The sequence below is a fragment of the Pelodiscus sinensis genome, chromosome 2 (genome assembly GCF_052426305.1).
Source record: "Pelodiscus sinensis isolate ZL-2025 chromosome 2, ASM5242630v1, whole genome shotgun sequence".
Classification (NCBI taxonomy): Eukaryota; Metazoa; Chordata; order Testudines; family Trionychidae; genus Pelodiscus; species Pelodiscus sinensis.
This window is the reverse complement of record NC_143053.1, coordinates 220086269-220112928: the sequence shown is the minus strand read 5'-3', so window position 1 is coordinate 220112928 and position 26660 is coordinate 220086269. Positions and strand designations below refer to the sequence as shown.

The following is a 26660-nucleotide window of genomic DNA, read 5'->3' as shown; positions in this document are numbered from 1 at the left end:
AAGGAGACACTGTGGTAATTTACTCTTGTCTACTGTGTCTGATACCCCCATAGCAGCATCATTCGCTGTTTTTGTACAGGTTTTGTGTGGGTTTAATGTGGATTCTTTATTAGTTTGGTTGATTCGCTATTTAATGTGGTTCATGTAAATACTATCTACCAAAACCACTTTCATTCACCAATTCAGTGTCCATAAGTTACTGGCTGTTACATACTTTTTTTTTATGCACGCTCTTCCTTTCCCCCCACACACTTGAATACAGTTACTTTGCTATATTTTAAAACCTGAATTGTTGATAAAAAAGACTTCTTGCTAGTGCATGTTTATATGAGATGGCGATAGTAAATACTTGAGCTAGCATTTGTGACAAGAAAGTGTGGTACATTTCTTTTTTCCATAAAATATTTTCCCTCAGATGGAAATACTATTCTTCAGAAAGGATGACCTTACAAATGAGCCAACAGTTTAAAAAAACAAAGAAGAAACAGGAAAAATGTACTCATTTGGCATGCAGGCATCAACCCCAAGTGTGTTGCCAGTAAACTTAATCTTTGTGGAGGAAGTAGCTTTAAATAAAGTTCATAACTGTTTTTTTTTATGAGCAGACTGTTTCTTTTCCTTTTTCTTTTTAAATCACATTATAGGAATTTAAACAATTTTTAATTTTGTAATATCCTGCTTATGAAAGTCCCAGAGGAAGAAACCTGCTGTAATTAAGATGTTTAATAATTTCTGCCTTTATAGAATCAAAGTTTGTTGCTGAAGCAGACCTCTGCCCTGTTGACATCCGTTGGACTTGGCACAGAGGTAGAAGTGTGTTCACATGCATCAGTTTGTAGGACTGGGGCCTAACACTAATAAGAAGCTACAGTGCTTTACTGGCTTTAAATTACAACTTCATTCCATTGTTTTCTTTTTCTTTTTCAGGAGAAGTTCTAGTTAGCACTTTTCTGGATCAGGTCCTTCAACTGTATATGCCATTATTTGCTTATGTCACTAAAACACAAAATGAGAGGGTCCAGAGAAGAAGACTTAAGGCAGTGGTCCACAACCTTTTCAGGTTGTCGGGCGCCAGGGGGCGTGGCCGTTCGCCCGCCGGGTGCCAGGGGGCGGGGACACGTGCGCGCCTGGGGGCGCCCCCCCCCCATAGCCACGCGCCCGGGGGCGGCCCCCCCTCAAGCGCTGCGCGCCCGGGGGCGGCCCCCCCCCGCCGAGCACCGCGCGCCTGGGGCCGGCGCTCCCCCCGCCAAGCGCGCCCCCCCCCCCCCCCGCAAGCGCTCGTGCGCCATGTGCCCGGGGCCAGGCCAGCCCCGAGCACCTGGCGGGTGCATTCAAATGGCACCGTGTTGGGGACCACGGACTTAAGGTCTAGAAGATTTAAGGTTTAGAAGACATGACCTAGGAGGGAAGACTGAAAGAATTGGGTTTCTTTAATTTGGAAAAGAGAAGACTGAGAAGCGACATAATAGTGGCTTTCAAGTATGTTAAAGGGTGTCACAAGGAGGGAGAAAAATTCTTCTTCTTCACCTCTGATAATAGAACAAGAAGCAATGAGCTTAAACTGCAGCAAGGGAGGTTTAGGTTGGATATTAGGAAAAACTTCCTAACTGTCCGGTTGATTAAACAACTTGAATAAATTGCCTAGGGAGGTTGTGGAATCTCTATCTCTGGAGATATTTAAGAGCAGGTTGGATAGACATCTGTTGGGGGTGGTCTAAATGATGCTTAGTTCTGCCGTGAGGGCAGGGGACTGGACTTGATGATCTCTCGAGGTTCCTTCCAGTTCTAGTGTTCTGTGTTCAAATGGCTGGTTTGGGAGACTACACTGTTCTTGAGGTCAATGGTATCTGAAGGAAAAACGTGTTCACAATAAAGCATGTTCAACAAGTAGGTTCTTCAAATGAAGTTTAGATTGAGTAAAAACTCTTAAAGATTAAAAAGGCAGAGAGGATTTTAGGTTTGAATGTCAGCATTTTGATTTGGCTTTCCCAAATGATAACCTTGGGGATACTGGTTTTCTTTATATAGCTGAGAATAAATTTAGTACAGGAAATTGAGGGTTATAGTTAAGTGACTGTTTTCACTCAAACTAGTAGTTTCTGGTTTGTCTTTGTTGTAAAAACAAATAGGATGTGATTGCTCAGGAGTACAAAGGAGTGTAACTATAGAGGAGACACTGGCTAGTGGTGCTTGCCTGAGTGCACAACGGTAGCGGCTCTGACCCTGTCTTGTGGCTTAACTCCATATTGACTGTGTTGCTAATGTTCTGGTTGTTATCTATAGTCCGTTTCCCTTTTGAATTCTTGAAGCCTAAGTCATAAGATTTTCCCCGTGTCTCTCTTAACCCTTTATTGTTTAAGCAAAAACATTTACAACTGCCAGATGTGCCACCCATCAGTTTTGAAATCTGTTTAAATAGAAGTCTGCAAAGCCCAAAACAAAAGTTACCTTATTCTGCTGGTTTGTGATATGGACAGGAGGCCTGAAAGGAGGATTTTTAAAAGAAGGTTCATTAGGGATTTGGGTGTTGTCATTTATTTTTTTTCCTGGAAGACCATATGGAGGACTGGAGACCCAGGAGGACTATCAACCACAAGTATTAAAGAAGCCGAAACTGATTACATGAGACAGAGGTCAATTTAAAACGTTTTAAGCTTTAATAGTCTTTTACTGTTTTACTGACAAACAAGTGAATTAAAATATCTTTGTCAAAGACCCTTCAATTAGTAGCTGTGAAAGCTCCCACCCCAGTTCTCTAATTCTCCAACTAGATCTCCAGCAAAATCCAGGGAGTTGAGTCTTGATATTCCTGAAACGTGAAAGTTTGAAAGAAAAAAAAAAAGCCTCAAAAGATAGCTCTGATTCCTCTGTATATGTTGATGGATCTATTCTTTTAGAGTATTGTCTTTTTGTCATTGCTGTGATGCTATCAAACTGGGTGCTAGCTCATGTCAAGGCCCTATTGAACATTGACAGATGCATAGCTGGAACCCAGCCTGGTTCACCCATGTTAATATTGTGAGCATAGCTATTAGAGTTGTAAGAAAGTGTTTGGTGTTTAGATCTTGTGAGTAGCTTGTGGGATGCTGCATGTATTAGTTTCACTAGTTTGTACCCTGTGTTTTAAAGCAATAGCAAAGGTTTGCATTGTAACTCTTTGTAACCCCCCCTGCATCCCCCTTCTGTTCTGAAATGTGATTTGTCCTTTTCATATGTGTTCATTTTTTTAAATTGTATCCTTTGGTATATATGGTTGTGACTATTTTCTTCTACTATTTGAGCTGAGGAAGTGGGTCTGGCCCACGAAAGCTCATCATCTAATAAACCATCTTTTCAATCTTTAAAGTGCTACATAGTCCTGCATTTTGTGATGTTTTGGGTTGCTGTGTAAGATGTCTGACAGCTGCAAAATTTCCTCACCTATCCACACAGACTATTGCTTCTGGAAGTGCCAGTTCAGCACAAGGAAGTTTGCAATAAGAATTGCAGATAGTTCAGCATTTTGGTATCGCTGCTACATTAGTAGATCGTCATGGGTTCTGCCTTAATAGGCAAAGATATTAATCAATCATGTTAGCTCCCTAGTGGACTACACCCACTCCCCCTACTTGGCTAGCGTGTGGCTAGCTAATATGGTTTGAAATACATTAGCTGGTATCTTAATGAGCATTAGGATTTTTCAATCATGTTAAGCTAACTCAAGTGAACTACTGTGGATGAAAAACAGGCATTGTTGCACACACAAGTTGCCTTGAGTTATCTTAAATTGGTTTGGAATCGTACCTTAATTTCAACCAGTACAATTTTTTCATGTAGACAAGCCTGCCCATCCTGATTGTGGCTGGGAACATCTGAAAGAGAGGGGTCTCTTATGCATTGCTAAGGCACTGTAATTGAAATGAAACTTAATTTTCCCTTCCCATCCTTCAAGATCTGACCTTACCTATAGAATCAGTAGACACTTTTTGATTTCTGCTAGTTCTAATAAAACAATATAACTTTTGTAAATAAAAAGCATAGTTCTCCGGAAGACTGCTACTGACTCTTCTTAGTGCCTATTCTGAGTATATTTTCCCCTCCCCCTCTCCTCCAGAAAGTGAACTCTGCTTTCTGCTCTTCATTTAGGTTTCCAACCATGTTGGTGTCTTCCTTTGAGTGACGTGTATTTAACTCTAATATGGATCTCTGTTATGGTATTCTGGTAAAATCAAAAGTAATGCATCTGCTTCATCTCCTCTGTCTTCTTGAAATTCCCAACTGACAACTTTGCCAAATGCTTTAAATGCTGTATTTCTGTGTTCATACTGATTTGCCTAAAGCTGTTTTCACTAATTAAACACTTCTTTTTGGTTTATCAAATAATCACTCTGGGTATGTCTACACTACAGCATTATTTTGAAATAAGCCGTTTTGAAATAGTTAATTTGAAACAGATAGCTTATTCCAAAATAACACGTCTACACGCAAAATGCTTTTCAAAATAGCATTTTTCTATTTCAAAATAGCATGTCCATACTGAGTGGATATTGAATCGCATTTAAGGCTGGTTGGAACCAGTTCTGGCAGGGCATCAGGTCAGAAGTTGCCTTGTGGCCAGGGAGGCCAGCAGGGAACCCTGGGAAGGGCTGGAGGCCCCCTACTTCAAAATAAGCATCTACACAGTGTTTATTTTGAAATAAGCCCTCCGCTATTTAGAATTAATTTCGAAATAACGGAATGGCTGTGTAGACTCTAGGAAAGTTATTTTGAAATAACTGCTTTTATTTCTAAATAACTTTGCTGTGTAGACATACCCTCTCAAACCTCACTGCTAACTCAAGGTCAGACTGTCTGATCTTCAATTATTCACTGTCTTTACCCTATTTTCCCTTAACCTCCCCTCTCTCCTCTCCCCCTGATCCCTCCCCCCCCCCCCCCCCCCCCAGCCCTTAAATCCATCACTTCCGAGCTCTTCGTTGAACAGAATTTACTCTGGTATTTCAATTCTGGCTGAGGTCTATGTATGTACCAGTCAGAGTTTCTCTGACTTTTCCATTTCTACGGAGATGATCCTGCTGCAGGGCCTCATTTTTAACACAATTTTGTATATGAAAGAAGGTTTTCTGCAGCAGCTTCTCTCCTGGTTGAAGTTTATAGCCAAGTCTGTTGCTGCGGAAATTGCTGAGATGCTGCAGGTTCAACATTCCCGACTTCCCTGCTGGATTAGATAAGGAGCAAAAAGGAGCTGTGGGGGAATGAGAACCCTTGTTTAAGCAGGTTTTGGATAGTTCACAATGTGTCAGTTAAGATAAAAAAAAAAGGAAGAGGAACTGGATGTGTTTGTTCAGCCTACAAGGATTTTTTTCTTCTAGTAAAAAAAACAAAAAACCCTAATTTTGAAAAGAAAAAATCTTATAAAAAGGAGGAGGAATGGATAAAATATGTGTGGGTGACAGGACCGGCTCACAACATTTTGGCACCAGAGGCAGGGAGCTCAAATGACGCTCCCATTTCTCCCTCTCTGCACCAGCAGCAGACAAAATTTTCTACACTCTGGGTCCTAGTGGTGCCCCCCCTCCCCCAGTCTGGCACCTGAGGCGGCCGCCTCAATTTGCGTCGTGGTAAGGCCAGCCCTGGTGGGTGATGTAGTGACATTGATTTGGAACAGCATTTCCAGTGTATTTTCCTAACTTCCCAGAAGTGCAGCATGCATTGTTGAGTGGCTGCACAGTCCAGGAACAGTGCTTCCAGTCTGGTAAGATAAAGGCATCAGATCTAGCTCACCATATTGGAGTGAGAGAATTCCCTTTATACAAGGATTGTGTGGAAAAGAAATGGGAAGAAGAAAATCTGAATGGGATGTTCTGAAGGAGCAGATCCATAGTCTCCACTCTCTTTTAGGCAACAGTAAAAGATTTTCATGTAGATACTCATATTATGTCATTTGTTCAATTCTAGTAGCCTCTATTCTAAAAAATTAAACTGAGGAAAAAATTCAATACGTCTGACATTTTTTTCAGTTTACACTTCTATTCTCCTCTCCATTCCATTCTAGATCTTTTGTCACGTTATTATTTCTAATTGTATGGAACAGTGCTTCTTATGGTATTGATATTTCTTTTTACCATAATAGTCAGTTAGCCTTGTTTCCTTACTCTCCTTTTTTATGCATGTCTTGTTATCCATTGCTGCACTTCAAAATTCAGAATGATCAGGACAAACTGGAGAAATGGTTTGAGGTAAACAGGATGAAGTTCAATAAGGACAAATGCAAAGTACTTCACTTAGGAAGGAACAATCAGTTTCACAAATACAGAATGGGAAGAGACTGTCTAGAAAGGAATACTGCAGAAAAGGATTTAGGAGTCATAGTGGATCACAAGCTAAATATGAATCAATAGTGTGACCCTGTTGCAAAAAAAGCACACATGATTCTGGGATGCACTAGCAGTGTTGTGAACAAGACACAAAAATTCATTTTTCTGCTCTACTCTTTGCTGATTAGGCCTCAGTTGGAGTATTGTGTCCAATTCTGGGCACCACATTTCAAGAAAGATGTGGAGAAATTGGAGACAGTCCAGAAAAGAGCATCAAAAATTATTAAACGTCTAGAAAACATGACCAATGAGGGAAGACTGATTGGGCTTGTTTAGTTTGTAAAAGAGAAGTAGGGTTGCCAGATGGTTTCAACAAAAATATCGGACACGCTTGACATTACATCACAATCTACATTACCAGGGTTCAACAATCTATGTAATCTTCTAGCCCGTGACGAGTAGATTACAACCCGGAAGAGCCAGTTTCGGACGATCTGCGCATGCGCAGAACGTCGAACAGCGTGGCTGGCAAGCGGGGCTCACCACGGCTCAGCAAGCCCTGTACATTACATATATTATTTAGAAAATACCAGACATATGTATTTTCTCAGTTTGTTTCCCGAACAGAGAGCTTAAATACTGGACTGTCCGGTTCAAAACCGGACACCTGACAGCCCTAAAGAGAAGACTAAGAGGGAGCATGATAGCAGTTTTCAGGTCTCTAAGAGGGTGTTACAAGGGGTGGGAGATTGTTCTCCTTGGCCTCTGAGGATAGGACAAGAAGCAATAGGCTTAAATAGCAGCAAGGGGAGTTTAGGTTGGACATTAGGAAGCTTTTCCTAACTGTCAGGGTGGTTAAATGTTGTGAAAATTACCTAGGAAAGTTGTGGAATCTCCATCGCTGGAGATATTTAAGAGCAGGTTGAATAGACCTCTATCAGGATACATCTACACTACAACACTATTTCAAAATAACTAGCACTATTCCAAAATAACTTCGTCTGCGTCTACACAGCGGGCATTTATTTTAGAATAGTGTCAAAATACTGTCAAGCTGGAGGATTTCTTACTCCAACTCCTGTAACCCTCATTGTACGAGGAATAAGGGAAGTCAAAGGAGGAGTGCTCCATATTTCGAAATAGATGCTGTGTAGACAGATGCTCCCTATTTCGAAATAAGATATGCTGTTGACATATTTCCAGTTCAGTCCTGCAGTGTGGACACACCCTCAAGGATTATATAGATGGTGCTTGGTCCTGCACTGAGGGCAAGGGACTGGACTCGATGATCTCTTGAGGTCCCTTCCAATTCTAGTATTCTATGGTTCTGTTTTGTTAGCATTTCTTTTCCTTTTGACTTGCCTAACAATCTACCGATCTCACTTCAGAGCTAAGAGCACTTACCTGTTGCAGTTTTCAAAAATGAAAGCGTACTTTGGTCCTCGCCTTTCTACTTCTAAATACATATAGGAGAATTGTCTGTCTATTGTGTAAGGTGGGACTCCTTAGTTATGAGGCATTCTGTGTATGGCTATATCAAAAATGATGACACAGCCCCCCCCCCCCACTCCTCCTGGGGTTGAACCCTGATCCTCCTTGACCCCACCACTGCTGGCAGGAAGAGGGGCCAAAGCTCCAAGCCCAGCACTCTGGACAGGGTGGTGGGAGAGGCAAAGCTGAAGCCCAAAGGTGTCAGCTCCAAGCAGGGGGCCTGTAACCTGAACCTTGCTGCCCAGAGCTGAAGCCAGAGCCTGAGACCCCCTCTGGCATTGACCCCAGTTGGTGAAGCTCTGTTTTCTGGTGGTGAGACGTGGGCTCTGGCTCTGGCCTAGGATCTCAGCAAGTCTAACACCAGCACTACTGACCCTATTAAAACAGGGCCCCAATCCACTTTGGGGTCTTGACCCACAGTTTGACAACCCCTGTGTTATACATTAGTGTCTAGGTCCTACATTTTTTCCAATATGTTGAGATTTTGAACTCTTTAATGTAAAACTGGGAATAAAACTCAAAATCTTTAATGACCAGAATATACTTCATGCTGATCTATTTTCCCTTGGATGCCAACTTTCAAAATGAGATGATGATGTGGAGGGTGAGGAATTAGAATGGGATTTTTTAAGGTCTCTCCTGGCACTTGCCATTCTTATGCAAGTGCAGTCCTTAGTAGGTCTACAATGCCCCACAATTCAGACTACAGGGGCGTGAATTGCATTATACATTTGTGTGCTGTGCTGTGACTGCTCCCTCTGGACACTGCTGGCACAATCTGAAATGTATCTAAAAAGTATTAATATGTTGCGTTAATGGAGACTAGTTGTGACAGATATGGTAATTTCCTGCAGTATCATTGGGAGATCTTACTGAATTAAGTTTAAGTGGCTTTGGGGTCCATTTTCTTAAATGACTAGTTTAAGTATAATTGTGGGTAATGATTGTATGTAACTTCTAGTTGTGAGATGTGATAAATGTAAGACCTATGGATTCAAAGGACTATAGTGAACAGTGTGCCAGACACAAGCTTGCCAAAGTGCTAAGTAGTATTCCTGGGGAATATCTAGAGTGATTAATGCAAACTCCCCAGCTCTCATGCAAAAACCCAGCCTTTCAAAGCTATGCCTGGTGAATGGTCCATAGTTTGCTGATCACTTGTTGCACAAGACCTCTATGAAAGGCCAAAGCTTTATAATGGAAAGAGTCAACTATTCGGGGTTGTTCTGGTTCAGAATCTGAGACTGTTTTGACCTTGTAACCGCAGTGAAAACCCTGAGAAACCCACAGTGAAAACACCTAGCACAGGCTGATATAGGTTTTTGATTTTTCTGTAATGCTTTCACCTTGAGAATAAATGTTCTTGCTTGTAAAGAGCTGTATGGTAACTTCTGACTGCATCATTTTTGCTGTTCATTGCCTCTGAGAAAGCATAGTACATTCGTTGGCTTACTGTGGATAACACTGTAAAACAGTGGGCAAACTGTGGCTCATTGTGGTTCTATGTGTAGCCCACAAGGCATTTTGTTGTTTACTGTTGCCTACGTGCAGGGTTGCCAGATTCTACATAGGTTTTTTTTTTTTCCTCCTGGTATTACGTGACAGGCACGTACAGCAAGGACACGTGAAGTGAGTTGCATCCTGAGTGCGCATAACATTGACTGTGTGAACTGGGTGCTTCCTCTGCACCCAGATAAAGCATGGCTACTGATACCTGGGCTTATTGTTAATTCTGTCGACTACACTGTATCAGAGGCAGCAGCGTGGGGCATCAGGCAGGATCCGATCTGCTCAGGGAGTTGGTTTCTAATCCAGCTCCCCTTGTGGACAGCTCCTGCCAGATACCCTGGACTGCTACATCTGATAAAGAGGAAGCAATGCAGGGTGGCAGGGGACTCCCCAGGAGTGGGGCTGGGAGCACACTGGCTGCTGGACCCATCCCCGGGGATTATCAAATAGTCATGTAATTGCTGAATTTTGATGCGGTTACATGACTATTCAGTTACATGCTATCTAACATCCCTAATACAAGCTCAGCTCATTTACCACAATCTTGCGACCCACTGAGATGAAGGGCCATTCATGCGGCGTACTCACTAGCCTAGGTTGCCTCTCACTGCTGTATAGGCAGAGAACTGGGCACCCTGGAAAAACTCCAGTCAGGAGGGAGGAAGAAAGAGGGTGGGTCTTCTATCCACGAGAGGCGATGACTGAGGAGCTGAGAGCCTAGAGTTGGTGCCATTGAGAGACCACAGAGGAGGAACGCAGGTGCAGTTACCTTCAATCATGACTTCTTAGGTAGAATCGAATAGGGGAGTTACAGTGCAGCTCAGCATACAAGTACATGCTGTGGTTTACATCCCTGTAATCTGAATTGTAAGGCCATGTAGATAACCCCCACGCCTCTGGGGTCCACATTTCTGAAGGAATTTTTTTTTGTTGCTGATGCAGGGGCCATGAGGAAAGATGCTGTCACTTCAAGGGTCTCATTAGGCATTGAAATCCTTCTGTAAGTTTTACAGTGTGAAGGTATATTTGTCACCTTCACTAGCGTACTGAGTATTTAACCACTGAAGTTTACAGCAAAGACTTGTTGCCTTCGTGGCTTTGTTACTTGATATTATTTCTTGATGCTTTAGTGCCTGTATGTACTCAAACCATTTAAAATAAAATTGAAATGATTAATACTAAAAAATGTGTACACATACAACAGAACTCAATCACCCTTTTTTATGTAAAAGAATTATTGCTTGCTTATAAATATAGTTTAAAGTGAAAATGGGGTCATGCTTTGTTTCTTCTACAGCACACGAAGGAATTAGTTGCACTTGGAGAATGAGCAACATGTTTGTCAATGAGGAGTCTGGCTGAATTCCCATGAACAAGGAGGGGAGGGTTGCATCAGATCATCTCAGTGCTTTGGGGAATTGGGTATGTGGAAATAGGGGGAGGGACTGTGAGAGCAGCAAAATTGCCTAGAATGGGAGGAATGGGTCAGGCTTATACTGTGAGGACTGGGAGTGAGAGGATAACAAATTTGTAAAGGGGAAGCCTGAATAGCACTTTAGCAGAAGGGTAGAACTGTTTCCAGCACTTTGAGCACTGTGCTGAACATAGGGCCTGGCTGTTGAAGATGATAGCTGCTGTTGTGATAGTGGTATTGGGGTGGGGAACTTTTCACCCCAATAGTCAGGGGAACTATTGTAGGGAGGGGAAAATATCCTGGAATTAGAGGAACTTGTATATCTGGTTTCTTAGCCATCAAATGCAGTATGACATAGCACATATTTTAAAGGCATAAGAGTGCCTCTGATTTGGATACACAAATTGTAGGACTGAAGGCACTTGCAGGAGTAGTTATTTTCTGGAATAAGGACCCATTACCCCTAACCCTTCTCCCACCCAAGTAAAATCCACCATTGTGGCCATTTCTGAAGTTCTAATGGGCATAAAGTTGTTCTGCCTTGGATCGTTCCTTTATGTTGCTTTTACTGACTGGTTGTCTTCTGCCCAGATACTATGATGATGGGTGCAGTATAAGCAGCTTGAGTTTGTGCTAGCAGCTGAGTAAAATTCAGGGAGCATGACAAGTATCCTACAGTGTGTGGTAGAACCCACACACATAAATGATGTGCACTTAAACCTCTGTACTCCGGGTGTCCCTAATCTGGGAACACCAGTGGTATGGAGAAGGAAGTGGTTCTGTGTACTGACACTTTCCCTTCCCTCCCCCTCCTTCCCCCATCCCCAGATTGGGGTTATAGCAGTGTACAGAACCACTTCCCCTGATGCTTTTCTTCACTGCTCCCATAGCAGCGGGGAGGGGTGGAGAGGGGCTTGTGCCTGGGAGGACAGAACCATGTGTACCCCTGGTGGTAGGGTGGCAGGTAAGTGCCCCTCCCCTTCATGCCCAGATACTGTTTCCCAAGGTTGCCGGATTAAAGAGGTTCGAGTGTATATGAAAAATAGTGTCTTTACATGTGGTACTGTCAGGTGGCATCTCTGTACAGTTAACAAACCTTCTCTCTAGAGAGTCAGGACCTAAAATAGAGAGTACTAGGTAGGGAAATATATAGCAACATACATATGTGTCAGAGATTGGCACTGAGCCCTGTCTTTCTTACTGTGGCATCCTAGTTTGTTCTAACTACTACATCTAAACAAATTTTTCCCTAGGCTAATAGTTGTGATTGTCTGTCTGTCTGTCTCATTACAGAAGTGACTCTGAAGGTCCATGTAAGCGATGCCAGCACTCATCAGCCAGTAACTGAAGCTTTCATTGAAATTTTTACAAACCAGATTTCTATTGCCTCTGGAACCTCAGGAGCAGATGGCACTGCCTTCATCACATTTCAGTATCAGCTCGGCAATCAGCTGATTGTTACTGCAACTAAACATGCATATGTGCCAAATTCTGCACCTTGGAAACCCACAAGATTGCCTGGTAAGAGATGTTTATTTTTGTTCTGAGGTAAGACTTTGCATCTGAAGGAAGTTACAAAACTGTGTGTGACTTACTTAATGCTTAGGGTTGTAACTCTGTGTGGCTGTGAGGGGTAAAATATTAGAGAGGCTCATCAAGACATCTTTGTCGATGTGGATCTTTCTAAGTCCTCTAAAACCAACACACTTAGTCAGATCTCTTTTGAAATTTGGTGTCCCTCAGGAACTAGCAACTCAAATCTGGAGTCATTTGAGCTAAGGGCTCCACAGATATAAGCCCTGAAACAGCCACTTAAAAAAAAGGGGGGGGGGGGCTCTAGGTTGGTGTTTGTGTGCAGCTATAGACAGAGATCAAATTATGTATGAGATGCCAATGACAGTGGTTTCAATCTGTTTTACCTGAGGCAGCATATGGCGTTCACTAAATCTTTAGAGGACCCAACCCAAGAACAATATTTAAGAAAATGCACGGGGGGAGGGAAGGGAGGAGTCCCCAGAGGAGGCGTGCTCCGGGACTTCCCTCCTTGGGGGGAGGGGAGGAGAGAGGGCAGAGGAGTCCTGGGAGGAGGCGCGTGCCGGGGACTCCCTGTCCCCACTGGCACACTGTCCGCTACCCCAGCACCCACTAGCCCTTTCCCTAGTACCATGTCATCTGCTCCAACCAGCACTGTTGGGACTACATTAGTGAGGTTTGGAATGGGGGGAGGGTTGGAGGAGTTACTTTTTTGCATCTCACTTGTGTGGCCCTGTTGGGGGGCTCCCCCCTGACTTGGGGTTGCCACCCCCATCCGGGGCCTAGTTCGGCCCGCCTGGGCCTAGCCCTCGAAGTACAATGCCCCTCTCTTAGGGGAAATACAGCCTCCTGGCCTAGTCCTCCGGATGCCGGCTCTGCAGCCTAGTCCTCTGGCTGAGCTTCCCACTTGCCGGGGTTCGGGGCAGGAGGGGTAGGGGGGCCCGGGCCCTCCCTCTCCACCGGGCCCCGACCCAGGGCCCTGTCAGTGGCGGGTGGCTCCCACCACTGGCTCGGCAGGGGGTCCTCCCCGCTACGCACCGAGCCCTCAGGGGCTTTTCCAGCTCCCTGCCCTGGGTCGCTTCCTACCCCCAGCCGGCAGCGGTCCCACCTGTTGGCGTTGGTCGGGTGGCTGTAATGTCACTTCCCCCGTCAGCGTTGGGGTTGGCAGTGTCCAGCTCGGTGCTTGGGTCCCGGGGTGTCAGCTGGCGGCTCCTTCGTTGGGGTCGGGCCCAGCTTGGGCCTAGCAGCGGCGCGTTCAGCCGTCCCGTCGACTCCCTCCTCGGCAGTTGGGTGCTCCCTCCGCCTCTAGCCATAGTCTGCCCCTTCTGAGCAGGCCAGCAGCCTTTTATACCTATGCTTCCCTGGGAGCATGCCCAGTAGGGCTGTGTGGGTGGGGCCCTCTCAGCCCCCGGCACCAGGTGGTTTCTCTGGGCTTGAGTGCGGGGCGGGGCTGCCCCGTCACAGGCCCTAACTGACTCAAAACAGGTTCCCCTCCCTTCTCATAAATAAAGACAATGCTGGAACTTTTTGTGTTTGACATAATATTTTATTTAAAAATGAAGCCTGGCCAACAAACTCCCAATTGGGGCCAAGCCCCCATGTGACTGCAGCATCATAACACTCCTGCACACACACTTCCAGACAGTAGATCTGAGCCTATCATACACTGGAACCCCCTGTCTTGAGTCTCTCACATCCCCAAACTCCTGCACCCCCACATCCTCAGTCTTCTGCCACAACACTCCTACACCATCCACACACTGCAAATCTGTGTCCTGAGCCCATCATACTCCCAACCTCCCTGTGCTGAGCCCCTTACGCACCCCAACCCAAACTCCTGCACCCTCACATCCACAAGCCTGTGGCTTGCTCAGTACCCCAACTCTTCACCTGACCCCAATACTCCCTGGGGCCTGGAGCCCCTTCCCCGAGCCAGAATCCCCTTCTCCATCTCCTCCTGCATCCAAATTTCCTCCCAGAACTTGCACCTCTCACCCCTTCCCACAGCCCACACATCCTGTCTCAACCCAGTGAGGGTATGGCTAGACTGCAGGACTTTTTCTGGGATTCCAGAGGTATCCCGGAAAAATTCTTCTCTGTCCAGGGACGTGTTTGTTCTTTCGCTTTTTTTAGTGGAAGAGAAACATGTTATTATGGTAAACCCTGTATTTCTCGTTCCATGAGGAATAAGGAGGCTTCTGAAAGAAGGGGTTTTTTCTGACATTTGGTCCAGTCTAGATAGGCCAGATGTTGGAAAAACCTCTTCTTATAGAAGAATTAAAAAAAATAAAAAGTGGAAGTGTAGCCATACACTGAGAGAGTATAAGGCCTGGGGATAGCAAGTGATAGAGAGGAGGAGAATAGAGAGGGCGGGGCTTCAAGGAAGAGGTGGGGTGTTGGGGGAAGCATGGGGCGGTAGATCTTGGCTTGTTCTGACATTTAAAAAGTGATTTTGGATGTAAAAAGGTTGGAGACCACTGGTATAGAGATTCTTAACTATGGGCTGATGTGGTTCAGTAAACAAATTGTGGTGTATGATCTGTACAACTGCCTAGATAGCACCTTAATTCCTACTAACAAGTTACCTTTTTTTCTTGTTCAAAAAACTATAACCTTCAATGGCAAAATACTACACCAATTCAAAGTTGCTTGGGGTATGTCATCTCCTTGCAGAATGCTGAGCTCAGCAAAACTCAAACTTCTGAAAACCTGGAAATGCAGAGCTAAGGTGGCTCCGGCAACTTTAACTCTTCTGTCTTTCAGCATTGTTCCACTATGTCCCATTAACACACACAGCTTTGGTGGTGATCCTTTTTGTATAGACTCCTTTAGTTGTTGCAGCCACTGATGGCTCCGTTTCTTTAGCATTCTTATATTTCCTCAAGACACAACTGACCTATTATTAGTGCATGCATTGGCAATAGACTCTTAAATGTTATTTATTTTTCTCCCTCCCCCCCCCCGCCTATTTTTTTTAATAAAGTGTGCCCTTACATGCCGTGCTTTTTTTTTTTTATGTTGACCTTGGAAGAGGACAATCAAATATGATGCTATTGTTTTGCAGAAACGAGGAGTCCACAGGCACCTTAAACTCTAGGATGAGAAAAATAGTGCTGATAGCATAGGGTTTGAGGAGTCTTTAAAGTGCCACAGGACTCCTTGGTTGGTTGGTTGGTTGGTTTTTTTTTGTTTTTTTTTTTTTTTTTTGCAGATACAGACTAACACAGCTACCCTTCTGAGATTTGCTGTTATTTTTATAAGACATTGAAATCTGACAAGCAACAGCTTTATATGCATGTTGTATCAAAACTTTTTTCCAGGCAGAATGACATAAGAGCACATTTTGGAAAACAGAAATTTCTTTGGCCCTAGTCCTTCTTCCATTGAAGTTAAGAGGCAATTTGCCATTGACTTCAGCGAGAGCAGGATCCATTCCTTTTCTCATCTTTACCTTGAACTTATTCCTTCTTTTGATTAAATATCCATGCAAAACATTGCAACTAGATATATGCATTGCAGATTCACTATGGGCAAATTGAAAACTTTCTGTACTTTGTCCCTTTTAGAGAAAACATTTTTCGGTAGTATAAACCCAAAATATTTAGTTTTTGTGGAGAATTTTTTAATTACAAACAATATTTAATGTTAGAATTTTTTTACATATAAATAAGATAGCTCAAATATTCATGTTGGTGTTTACAATCCAAATATAGCAGTGCTCTCCTAGTTCATGAGAACCAGAAAGCAAAGTGGACTCAAAACTTTAATGAAATTGATCAGTCCAAGCTGAGTGACATGCCACAGTGAACCATATATTGGGCTTTGATCTTGCATAAAATTCTGCACATGCAGAGAGCCCAGTACTCACATTGAGCTTAGTATCAGGCCACAGTTTATGTAACTTCTACTAAGTATGTTTTAACGAACTTAATTTAGTAACAACTGGTCTGTGAGGCATGATCTGCTGTGTGCTTTGCTGCAAAGACCAGGTATACCATTTCAGACAGCAGTCAGGAGTGTTAATCTCTTATGGGGGGAAAGAAAGGGGTTTGCTAATAAAACATAACACTGAAAAGCCATGCAGCAACTGATTCTGCTAAAATAGCTTAAGGCACAAGTGTTGGGTGGGAGGGAGTATTTTCATAAGGACACAAAGTAACTTGGTCTAAATACAAGGATTTCACCTCCTCTTAGCTGGCAGCTGCAGGAGAGAAAAGATTGGGAATGCGGGCAGGGGAAGTTGGGGAGAGAATAACACTTTTTTTTTAAATTATTTTATGAACACAGCAACATTCCCTTTCTAATCAAATCAGTTGATAAATGTAGACATTGTTTCAACTATTTGTGAGTGCATATTGAAAGACACACTTGCCTGTCCAATGTGCTACCCTGTGTATATCAATCATGGTTTTTAAATGACTTTGGGAATTAACTTGCGTGTGAAAGGTGCTGTGTAATCAAATACCATGTATATGTGTAATAGATCCCATCATCTGATGAGCCAGCTCTTTATACTTCAAAAATTCTATCTTGTTCGAATAGAACTGTCCCAAGAGCACAGTAGGAGGGACACAGATTATCCAAAATAAAGGGTAGGTATTGCCATTGATATGTGTCTTCTTTTTGGTTCCCCAAATGTTACCAAACTACTTGATTTTTATCCTGGTCTGCCAATGTAAAGAAAATACTAAATTTACATCTTGGGAGAAAGATCAGGGAACCTCATTTGTCATGCTGAGAAAAAGCCCAAGGGAAGTTCAGAGGTTATCTACATACTGTGGCTCAGCGTGTGATGGAAAAGACATTGGCACATATTCTTGTATTCAGCTCTCTGGGGTGCTTGAATTACATTGGCTTTCACTCCTACAAATTAAATCACTGGAGTAAGAGCAAACAGGTTTCTAATTGTGTGGCTTTTATATTATCTGCTCTATAGCTATAGTTCTTTTAATGTGCCTGATGTGTAAATCCTCTTTGACATGTAGAATATTAAAAAGGAAGTTCAGCAGTAGTTTGAGTTATATTCAGTTTTATTGTGTAATTTCATCAGTGCTCACAGAATCTAATCAGGAGTTAGGTTTTATTAATATATAACTCCTGATTTAAAATTAACATTTGATCTTTTAAAAAGTATTTTGGCAGCTTGAAACAGAAATTCAGTATATGAACTCTTGGTTACAACAGGGTCTTTATTGGTGGTTGGGTAAAAGAAAACTTTAATTCAGAGGAAGATTTTTTAAAAGCTCTTAAAAGTCAATGGGTCTGGTGCCCCTAAGTCACTTAGGGTCTTTTGAAAAACTCTCTTCCTCAAACAGTGGGAGAGACAAAAATATTCTAGGCACTGTCCAAATAGAGATTGAGACAATCCCTATGTCAAAGAATTTACTGGCTATGAGGAATTTCTCCTCTTTTCCCCCTCCCCAAGGCACTTGAGTGGATGTAGATCCTCTCCATGCTGTTGCTACAGTCTCGGGGTGCGGAATTCTCAGGGACTGTTGCAGTACATATCCCTTGCTTGAATGCAGAGGAGATTTACCATGCAGGTGCATAGTGCTCACCCACATAAATCCCTCAAACTCATGTGTGCTAATGCAGATGAAGCCTTTGTTGCACACTGGGCAAACCCATTGCAGCAGATTTTCTATACCCTACCCATTTTCTATACCACATAGTAGAAAATGGTTCTGCTGCATATAGGACCTTCTGCACTGGCTGGGTGGTGAGCGGGCAGGACTAGTTCTGTAAAGACTCGGGAGTATTTTCAAATAACAAAATGTTAAGCTTTTGTGCTTATTATTGTTGATATTCACCACAATACTTTGCACTTTCATAGTGTAATTTATCTACGTAATACATCAAAATTATTAAGCTTTACTACCCCTCTCTGAGGTAAGTAAAATCATTTTAATGACCAATAGACTTAAGCACAGGTGGATTCTGTGTTTCACCTATGATTATGTATTAAGTCATTGGTGGAGCTGGAAATAAAAGCCAGGACTCCGAATTTTCTGTTTAGTGCTCTATTTCCTCTCAAGTGTGTTCAACTTCACAAGAGGCAGAAAGTGAAATATGATGTTTGGACAAATAACAAATTACTGTGTCAACCTGGGTACTCAGGTTATAAAACATGTGAGCTATTTTGTATATACAAAATATTTGTTTTTCAGTTGTTTGTGCTTTTTAGTCATTGGCCTTACTTTCCTTCTAAGGATAACAGAGAAGAAAATATGCTTGTATTCAACAGAATTGTTATCAAAGATGAGAGAATCTTGGGCATCTTTTTAATAAAGTTTAAAAAAAAAGAATTAAAGTATATCCCACTCAAACCACTTTCCTTCTACAGTGTTTTCTTCTCTGAGCCTTGGGCTTCTTCCTGAACGATCAGCTACTCTAATGGTCTATGATGACGTAGTCCAGATAGTCTCGGGATTCCAAGGTATGTTTGTTTATAGATTTGTAGAAGTTGGAATTGGACTTGAAACCATATTTTAAAAACAATAGATTAAATCCTGTCTGCATTAAAGTCAGTTGGCCAGGATTTCAGCCTGTGTGCTTGATAGTTTCCCAGGGCTGCATAAAACCAGGCTTCTAATCTATATCACAACTTTTTTAAATTATTTTATGGCAAAGTTCACCCTGTCTGTATGTCAGTAATGAGGGGGTAAAACAGTTTGAACTTCAATATATGCAGGGGCTCTGGTCCATTTTCCTACACTTCTTCTATTCTTCTACCCCATAATATTTTTCAAGCCTATTTGGTATACAGGAAACCCTCACCATTCATCACGGCTGTGTTCCTGGCACCACCATGAATGGCAAAATTTGTAAATTCTGGGAGCCATGGTTCCTGGCCTACTGTGGTGAGCTCCCCACAGCTACCAAACTTGCTGTGGGGTACTCACCACAGCTCCAGCCTCCACGTACCTCACCAGCCCAGACAGGAGACTCCTGCGAATACATGGAATCACAAATAGCAATTCTGTGAATTGCAAGGGTTTCCTGTATTACATAGAGCTAGAGCTAGAAGTTCCAAAATCCTTATTGCCATCTTGTTCTGTCATCTAACATAATGGAACCATCTTTAGTTATACAACTGCTGTCTGCTATTCAGTCTGATTTGTTTCCTGCTTACTTCTGTGATTTGCTGTGGTTGTATTTAAAGAATAAAGTACCTCATCACATGACCAAAAAATGCAAACCAAAGATGCCGCAATAACAGCCAGGTGGATTAAGTGTTACAACTTCTGAATATATGCCTGAATAGCAGAACTGAAGGTTAATTCACCCAGCTTTTAAGCTGTCCCTCAAAGTAGTATAAAGTAGACCCAGGTCTAATTTGATTAGAATGATGTGATTTACTGAGGTTAGTCTGTTAATGAAGCTGTTACATATGTTTTGATAACTTTTAATTTAAAGCCAGGCCCTCTGTCTACCTATTATCTTACCTGTGAATGCTGGTAAGAAACCATGCAATAGTTTTTCATTTAATTTTTTAACATCCTCTTTTTTAATTATATCAGAACATGAATGAAAAACAATGAGTATTACTTTTACTTACTGCCCTGTAATTCTATAAAATAACCGGGCCCTGAGGGAATATTAATACAATAAGGATTTCCTAACAACTTTAGAAGCAGAAATCTGCCAAACACACAATAGGCTTTTCATAAGCGAGAAGTCTAGATAGGATCTATGTGGAAGAATCACTAAACAGATTATACATCTGATGGGATACTGTTAAAGCAGGTTTCATAACAACCCAGCTATGCTATATGTGCTCTGCAGATAGAGAGCTGATGTTATGAATTTAATTAATAAAAGACACAGATTGGAGAAGATGTCAAACCTCAATCAGATAAACCATGAAACATGGCTTACAATATTAATCTCTCAATTCACTGTACAACAAAAATCCTTCCATGGAAAATTGAGGCTAATGGCTTCCTTACAGTTTTCCTGGCTTTGCTTCTTTTTAAATAAAGATAGCTTGGTGAGGAACAGAAATGCAAACAAGAAATACTTGTCACACCCATTTAGCTGCCAGGAATTAAATTAGTCCTCTATCTCCACTTTCCTTGAATCCGGATGTCTAAAGAAAAGAAGAGAGGCAGGAGCAAGAAGTATCCAAAATGCTATTAAGTATGGAAATTAGCTGATACCTGGAGTCCTATGCTCTCTCCTTATCTTAGGAATACTTTCATAGTCTTATTTTTCAGTAAAAATCAAGTGTGGCCACCTGTATTTCTGCTATGTTGAAACATGAATGTGGAACAACCAAGATCTGGGACAGCTCTCCCTAATCCCTACCCAAAACTTGTATTGCTTGATTCTTCTCTCACTTACACTAAGAGATTGTTACTTCAGAGCAATTAAACAGCATTTTCCCAGAGTAAATTGGGAGCTGAATTGGGTTGATGTGATCTATTAAGACTTTACACCAGAGATGGGCAGCCGAGACTAGTGATTGGACCGCATGAATGGCCCTCCTTCGTCTCAGTGGGATGCATGATTGAATTTCAGTAGTGGGCAACCTTTGTCCCATAGCCCACTGGGATTCCACCTGTGGCCCATGCACTCCCTCTCTGTCCCCTACCCCACACCTCTTGAGAATAGGGTCATTGGAACCCTACACTTCCTACTCTCTGTCCCTCCAAGCACTTTCGAAGCACTATGAATCCACTGATTTGTGCTCTGTCCCCACTCTACCCCTCCCTCACAGAGTTTGAACAGCCACGAACCGCTCATTCCCAATGCGGACAGACATGAATAGATGGATTCATGACCCTCCAAAGTGCTGGGAAGGACGGGGAGAGTAGCAGCAAGTGCGGGCTCCGGTACCTCAGGGCGCAAGAGGTGCATGGGGGAGAAGAGCAGAAAGGGAGTAGAACGCAGGCCACAGGTAGAACCCCAGTGGGTCGTGTACAGTCTGCAGATTGCCCACCACAGCGCTATACAAACTGGGAACTCTAGAGCACAGATCAAAGGGAGAAAAGAGTCTGTCCAGCATAAAATTTAGTAGGTGCCTTTGTATAATTAATAAGATGAGCAACTAAATATGTCTTTGAGAAGTTTGTTTTCAAGTTTGCATCCAACCTCATTCTCATGCTGAAGGTACAATCCACAGCTGTACTCTGGAAGTAACTGTGCAGATGGTAGTTTGCCAAGTACAAGTTATTTAAGGTTATGTAGAGCAGTGAAGCCATCTACAAATGTGCTAAAACATCAGTTTGTCAACAAGCAGAGTGGAGTATTCAGTTTAGGGGAGCTATTGATATCTGCTCTCGCCATTTGCACGTAAAAGTAATGTCAGATGCTCTTTGCAATTTCTTTCCTATACTGTTGCACTGTGCCAACTGTGCTTCAAATAGTTATTTTGCACACATTACAATGCAAACAGCAGAGTGATTACGCACTGCCTACCCTTAGCTGGATTATGGTTTGACCTGACATTCACTCAGTGGGCTGCCCTAAGTCCATTTCTGAGCAGGGGATAATAGCATGCGAGGATACTGTGCACAAAGGAGCAGTGCAGAGAGGTGAGACCCAGCCAACAAAATAAGGAATTTTGCCACCTGAAGGTGTTGTAAGCTCTGATAGCTGACTAAGATGATGGCTATGCAAGTTGCCAACCCAGTCATTGTGTCAGTGTGTTACATCAGTACTGGTACTTGATCTACAGAGCCTCTGCAGAGACTAGGAGAAACTTGAGACCATTGCTGATTCTCTGAGCCATTGGTTGAGATGCTTTTTGTACATAGATCCAAAAGTGCAGTTCAGTTTTGAGGCACAAGTTTTTCACTTTATTAAATTTCCCAAGTGTAGAGAAGGCCTTGGCAGTATTTGCACTTATAATATGTGTTGATTCTTGCCATTAAACAGTTGCAAGTGTCTTACAGAATCAAGCCTGCATTTGAGAGGTAATAGTTAAATTTTCCATATTATGGATTGAGGAAGAGGGAGAAATGAAGTACAAAGAGCTTAGGTGACTTTATTCAAGGTCGTCGGGATCAAGAACTCAGATTTCTCAGTTTTGTGGCTTAGCTACAAGACAGTACAGTTGGTACAAACTTAATCCATGGTATTTGAGGAAATTGAGATTCACTTTAAGGCTGTGTCTAGACTGGCATGATTTACCGCAAATGCTTTTAACGGAAGCTTTTCCGTTAAAAGCATTTGCGGAAAAGAGCGTCTAGATTGGCATGGACGCTTTTGTGCAAAAGCACTTTTTGCGGAAAAGCATCCGTGCCAATCTAGACGTGGTTTTGCGCAAGAAAGCCCTGACCGCCATTTTCGCCATCGGGGCTTTTTTGCGCAAAACAGTTTTTAGCTGTCTACACTGGCCCTCTTGCACAAATACATTTGCATAAGAGGGCTTTTCCCCCGAACGGGAGCAGCATAGTATTTGCGCAAGAACATTGACAATCTTATATGAGATCGTCAGTGTTCTTGCACAAATTCAAGCAGCCAGTGTAGACAGCTGGCAAGTTTTTCCGCAAAAGCAATTGCTTTTGCAGAAAAACTTGCCAGGCTTGATGCAGCCAGTATGTGTTGTCCCTTTGTAAAAATATTTTCAGTAGCAAGTTGGCAGCACTACTCTCACAGGCTGTGCAATGTCAAGTTTCTGTAAAAGATAATGTATTGCTCTCAATAAATTATTGTGCTAATAAGTGCAACAAGAATTATTTTTCTATTTCTTAACTACATGAATCTTCAGAAATGCAATACTGATACTTGGTAACTTGAATAATTAATCTTAATTATATCTATGTACGGCAGCCTAAAAGCTGCAATTTTTCATTGAACTGTTAAAGAGATAATCCTAATTCTGCTTTCTTTTTTGTTGTTGTGGAATTGTTGTGGATGCTTATCCATATGGAACATATGCACACACAAAGCAGCACAGGCAGCGATTGTTCAGTGTTTGAACAGATCTGTCCCTGAGGTACAGCACTGAGAGATAAGGTTTTTTTTTTTTTTTCCTTGAGTTCATTGAAGTTAATGCCTTTAGTCTGTAATATTGCAGTTTCCATTTAGGCCTGGAAACTGGCTAAGAGAGATTTTTCCTGTTTCAGAAATGTGGTGTTTAATTGCTGAATTAACCATTTAAGGATAGTATTAGGTTTTTTTTAAGAGACTGGTACGATTATTTCAAAAACATTCCAGTGATTAATAATTTTTTTTTACTCAGCATTACAGCATTCCTTGCAAAATTGACTTTCAAAATATTGTTTTGAAAGTGGCACTGCTATGGGCACCCGCATGGCCCCACAATACGCCAACATTTTTATGGCTGACCTGGAACAACGCTTCCTCAGCTCTCGTCCACTTACACCCCTTCTCTACCTACGCTACATCGATGACATCTTCATCATCTGGACCCATGGGAAGGAGACTCTGGAAGAATTTCACCATGATTTCAACAGCTTCCACCCCACCATCAACCTCAGCATGGACCAATCTACACGGGAGGTCCATTTCCTGGACACCACGATACAAATAAGTGATGGTCATATCAATACCACCCTATACAGAAAACCTACCGACCGCTATACTTACCTGCATGCCTCCAGTTTCCATCCCGGACACACCACACGATCCATTGTTTACAGCCAAGCACTGAGGTACAACCGCATATGCTCCAACCCCTCAGACAGAGACCTACACCTACAAGACCTTCAACAAGCATTCTGTAAACTGCGATACCCACACGAGGAAGTGAGGAGACAGATTGACAGAGCCAGACGTGTACCCAGAAGCCTCCTGCTACGGGACAAGCCCAAGAAAGAAACCAACAGAACACCACTGGCCATCACCTATAGTCCCCAGCTAAAACCTCTCCAACGCATCATTAGTGATCTTCAGCCCATCCTGGACAATGATCCCTTGCTCTCACAGGCCTTGGGAGGTAGGCCGGTCCTTGCCCACAGACAACCCGCCAACCTGAAGCATATTCTCACCAGCAACTACACACCGCACCATAATAACTCGAACTCAGGAACCAATCCTTGCAACAAACCTCGGTGCCAACTCTGCCCACATATATACACCAGCAACACCATCACAGGACCTAACCAGATCAGCCATACTGTCACTGGTACATTCTCCTGCACATCCACCAACGTAATATATGCCATCATGTGCCAACAATGCCCCACTGCTATATACATCGGCCAAACAGGACAGTCCCTACGTAAAAGAATCAATGGACACAAATCTGATATTAGGAATGGCAACATACAAAAACCTGTAGGGGAACACTTCAATCTTCCTGGACACACTATTGCAGATCTAAAAGTAGCCATCCTGCAGCAAAAAAACTTCAGGACCAGACTTCAAAGAGAAACTGCTGAGCTACAGTTCATCTTTAAGTTTGACACAATCAACTCTGGATTAAACAAAGACTGTGAATGGCTTGCTAACTACAAAAGCAGCTTCTATTCTCTTGGAATTCACACCTCCAGATCAGCTGCTAGAAGTGGGCCTCATCCTCCTTGATTGGATCCACCTGGTCATCTCCAGCCTGATCCTGGCCTGCATATTTATTCCTGCCTCTGGAAATTTCCACTACATGCATCTGACGAAGTGGGTCTTTGCCCACGAAAGCTTATGCTCCTACACTTCAGTTAGTCTATAAGGTGCCACAGGACTCTTCGTCGCTTTTGCAGATTCAGACTAACACGGCTACCCCTCTGATACTTAAAATATTGTTTGTTCTTTTTAAAAAATAGTTTTAATACAATTGTGCTGCGTAAATAAAGCTTTGTGCAAGTGATCAGTGTTTACTTCTTAGGCAGATGAAATCAAATCTAAACTGTTTGGATCCATCTGTGCACAGATGCTGTGGTCTTGTTTGGTGGCAAAGCATGCATTGTGTGAAATTCTGTGTCTTGTTATAACAATAACTCATGTCTAGAAACTAATTAAAGAAAAGTGAGGGTCGGAACTAGTCCCCTGGTAAGTTGCTTAAGGAATTATTAAAAAAAACATGACCCTGATTTATCACTAGTACATTGGTTTTGCAGTGAAGTAACTCCACTGACTTCAATCAAATGACATGCATACAACTGGTGGAGCAGTGTGGTGGAACAAGACCCTCCATATACGGTTTGGGCACCTTGGAACCACAGTCATAATTTACAGTCAGAGCAGAGCATGATTTGGGCTCTTGATCCTGTGTCACTTAGGGATCATCCTTTGAGTACTGAAAAGAGCTTTTGGGAATAGAGAAGCTTTGCCTTCAACAGCTATTTTAAAGCTCCCTTTGCATGTTGTCTCAAAGCTTGCAGATGGGGCCTTGCTGTGTGCTGCAAAACAGTGTGAATGGTGAGAGTTCTTTGAAAGATGCTATTGGTTTCTTAAACTGCAAAATTGGATGTTAAAAGGAGACTAAAATGTAAAAATACAATGTGTCTTAAATCCTGGTGCATTGGAAAACCTGCAGTTCATATGCAATGATTTTGAACAAAAGTGGATCAGTGACTAGCAGTGCACATGATGGAATAACACAATAAGGGTGAAATATTGCATATGCAATCTAAGAAAAAATCTGGTTTTTGTGTGGGCGATATCTTAAGGATCTGAAAAAACAGATCCCCTTTTCTTATCCCCTGGGTAAGTGAGTTGGGCAGATTTAGTAACTGTAGCTCTTCTTGTTTACCGTGGCCTGGAGTGCATACACCAAAAGGTCTAAGTACATTCTGCACCTTGTCTGTCCCCTCATTGCAGCCTTGTGCAGTGACTTTGCAGGTTGGACACCTAGACCCATATTCCCCTCCATCAGCAGTGTCCAAAAGGAGTCCTTATGGAAGGTGTAAGTGGTATGGAGGTGAAACATACAGCTGGAAGGGACCTCAAGGTCATTAAATGTAATTCCCTGTGCTGAGGCAGGACCAAGTAAATCTAGACATCCTCTAAGACAATCAGTTCTTAAAAACCTTCGATGATGGGGATTCCACAGCCTTTCTTGGAAAGGCTTACAGTTACAAAGTATTTCCTAGTATCTAACCTAAATCTCCCTTGCTGCAGATTAAGCCCATTACTACTTGTCCTAGTTTCAGTAGTCATGGAGAACAATTGATCACAATAGAACTGGGTTGTGCCTACGAAAGCTCGTGTTTTGTTAGTCTTTGAGTCTTTGTTAGCCATCTACGTTTTGTTAGTTTTTAAGGTGCCACTAGATTATTTGTTGTTTTTTAAGTTTTTCCTGTTACAGACTAACTCAGCTACCCCTCTGAATTCTCTTTATAACCGCCTTTAACATATTTGACTGTTATCCGCCCCCCCCCCACCTTTCCTAGCCGCCTTTTCATAAAATTAAACATACCTTAGTTTTTTAATCCCTTCCCGTAGGTTGGGCTTTCTCAATCTTTGAGTGCTTGTTCATGTCCATTCCATGTTAGGTGTGCATGTGCCCCATG

General features: G+C 42.6%; 1 protein-coding gene across 3 annotated transcripts in view; it reads left to right on the top strand.

Annotated features, from left to right (window-relative positions):
• The window catches only part of FAM171A1 (family with sequence similarity 171 member A1), a 139333-nt gene that overhangs the window by 67859 nt on the left and 44814 nt on the right, over positions 1-26660 (top strand). Inside the window, exons 2-3 of one of the 3 annotated variants that reach the window (XM_006119484.5) lie at positions 12004-12231; positions 18587-18679. In XM_006119484.5, coding sequence (XP_006119546.2) covers positions 12004-12231; positions 18587-18679 — 321 coding nt within the window. Of the gene's footprint in view, positions 1-12003; positions 12232-16788; positions 16836-18586; positions 18680-26660 lie in introns of those variants that run through there. The other 2 variants (XM_075922445.2, XM_014571731.4) reach the window with 2 other exon arrangements.